The sequence below is a fragment of the Mandrillus leucophaeus genome, unplaced genomic scaffold (genome assembly GCF_000951045.1).
Source record: "Mandrillus leucophaeus isolate KB7577 unplaced genomic scaffold, Mleu.le_1.0 Scaffold280, whole genome shotgun sequence".
Taxonomy (NCBI): Eukaryota; Metazoa; Chordata; class Mammalia; order Primates; family Cercopithecidae; genus Mandrillus; species Mandrillus leucophaeus.
Genome location: NW_012102921.1, coordinates 911,084 through 913,660, shown reverse-complemented (window position 1 = coordinate 913,660; position 2,577 = coordinate 911,084). Strand labels below are relative to the sequence as shown.

General features: G+C 55.1%; 1 protein-coding gene across 1 annotated transcript in view; it reads right to left on the bottom strand.

Annotated features, from left to right (window-relative positions):
- The window catches only part of MYL10 (myosin, light chain 10, regulatory), a 15,319-nt gene that overhangs the window by 2,835 nt on the left and 9,907 nt on the right, over positions 1–2,577 (bottom strand). Inside the window, exon 6 of the mRNA XM_011985187.1 lies at positions 66–144. Within this exon, the coding sequence (XP_011840577.1) occupies positions 66–144 (79 nt within the window). The remainder of the gene's footprint in view (positions 1–65; positions 145–2,577) is intronic.

The window sequence follows — 2,577 nt, the reverse complement described above, 5'->3', positions numbered from 1 at the left end:
GAGCTGGCTTATTCCCCTGAGCCTTTGCAGGCAGGAAAACCCAAGGCAGTCAGGGGGAAACTTACACATCGGCCTTGACAAAACCTTTTCCTTCAGTGTCGAACACTTTGAAGGCGTGGAGAATGGTCTCCTCTGGGTCCGTGCCTATAAGCAGCACATATGGGGCAGAGAGAGAGGCAAGTGGAGAGGGTCCCACAGAAACAGGCACCAGGCTGGGCAGGGGCTGAGGATGGGGGCAAGTCCCACGGCCCCTGCACAGAGGCACAGCTCTGGGGAACTTCTTCCCCAACTTCCACTGCACAGCGAGGGCCGAGCTCACTTGAAGCAAGAGCAAGGAGGGAAACAGGTCATTGTAATCATAGACAAGGGCACCGCATATATATTTTTGTGAACAACGTGTGCAACTGTACATGGAGACCCTGATTGAGCATTTACTTTGTGCTTAACCCTTCCCTATTTTACAGACGGAAAAGCTGAGACCCAGAGAAGTTAAGTGACTTGTCCAGGGTCTCACAGCTGAGTCTGCTGCATGACCCGGGAAGGAGGGGGGCATGACTCTGGGGCTCACGCGTTACCCAGGCTGTGCACAAGACGTCGTGGGTGGAAGAAAAAGAGTTCTGTACATGGATGCCAAAAGGCTGGGGCTTGGGCAGTGGCATTGGAGGGGTCTGAGAGATTGTCCCGGCCAGAAGTGGGGTTAGGTGGGCCCACGGGCCAAGGGAGGGGGTTCGGGGGGCAGAAGCGAAGCCAGAGAAGTTCTGCTTTTATCACGTTCACAGCATAGTCTTGGGGAGAGATGTCATTAGAAGAAATGAATCTGATACCCACAATGGGATTGAATGTGCAGCCCCCGCATTGCACCAGTGGGAAACAGAAGCCCACAGAGAGGAAGGGTCTTGCCCAAGGCTTCACAGGCTGCGTGAATGACAGCAGATGACCTGGCCACCCTTGCCTGGTGCTCTTTCCCCCTCTGTCACCGTGTCCCCCTTGTTCACTGTGGACGCGAGGGTGCCCCCTTCCTTTCTTCAGTGCTCAACCGTGTCATTGGTGAAAGGGGACAGAGATGGTGCTTGACACACACCTCACAGGAGCAGCTAAGATAACATACCATTCATGGTAAGGTTTTAACAAACGTGTATTAATCAGGGCTGCAAACAAATCTGAGTGCTCTATGCCTGCAGCTTTAAGATTTTATCCCCTGGAGCTCTCAGAGCACCCATGGAGTAGATGTGGTCGTTTTAGTTTATCAGAGAGAAAACAGGCTGAGAGAGGTTTCATTACATGCCCAAAGCCCACTGATAAGAGAAAGGACGATTGAAACCCACCTCTGTGGACTCCAGAGTCCCCTGCTCCTTCTGCCACCCTGTGCTCCTGCCAGTCAGATTGGGTCAGGCAGGGCCATGTGCCTCCCCCATCAGACTAGGTCAGGGCCATTTGTTCCTCCACCATCACACTAGGTCAGGACCATCTGTGCCTCCCCCATTAGACTGGGTCAGTGCCATCTGTTCCTCCTCCATCAGACTGGGTCAGGGCCATCTGCGCTTCCTCCATCAGATTATATCAGGGCCTTATCTATGCCTCCCCATCAGATGGGATCAGGGTCATCTGTGCTTCTCCCATCAAACTGGATCAGGGTCATCTGTGCCTCCCCCATCAGACTGGATCAGGGTCATCTGTGCCTTCCCCATCATACTGGCTCAGGGCCATCTGTGCCTCCCCCATCAGACTGGGTCAGGGCCATCTGTGCCTTTCCCCTCAGATTCGATCAGGGCCTCATCTGTTTCTCTACCACTAGACAGGGTCAGGGTCAGCTCTACCTCTCCCATCAAACTAGATCAGGATCATCTGTGCCTCCCCCATCATACTGGCTCAGGGCCATCTGTGCCTCCCCCATCAGACTGGGTCAGGGCCATCAGTGCCTTTCCCCTCAGATTAGGGCCTCATCTGTTCCTCTCCCATTACACAGGGTCAGGGCCATCTGTGCCTCTTCCATCAGACTGAGTCAGAGCCATCTGTGCCTCTCCCATCAGATTAGATCAGGGCCTCATTTGTTCCTCCACCATTAGACTAAGTCAGGGCCATCTGTTCCTCCCCCATGAGACCAGATCAAGCCCATCTGTGCCTCTTCCATCAGACTGGGTCAGGGCCATGTGTGCCTCCCACATCAGACTAAGAACTAGCCAGGAGTGGGGCAGTGTCTGAGTCTCCAGGCATCTCTGAAACTGGCACAGAGTGAAAAAGCCTGGCACATGCTGGCCTCACTGGCCTGGGAACTTCTAGAGGGCAGAGCCATGGACTGCCTCTGGGCAGAGTGGCAGGAAGTTCGTGTGCCCAGCAGAGAGGCTCAGCCCAGAGCACAGCAGGGGCAGGGTTCCAGGCCCTCACAGCCTGTCCAAGCAGGCAGGGGTTGGGGGGTGCCTCCAAGCGGGTGAGGGTTGAGTGACCAGAGGCACCCACGTGGGATTTGCTTCCGAGGCCACAGCCTCCCAGGTTTCACTGGTTAGTTGAAAATTCCCAGCGTCTTTGAAGAGGCCTCACTGCTTGGGCAGGTTTGTGGCCAGCTCCAGCCTGTCCCCC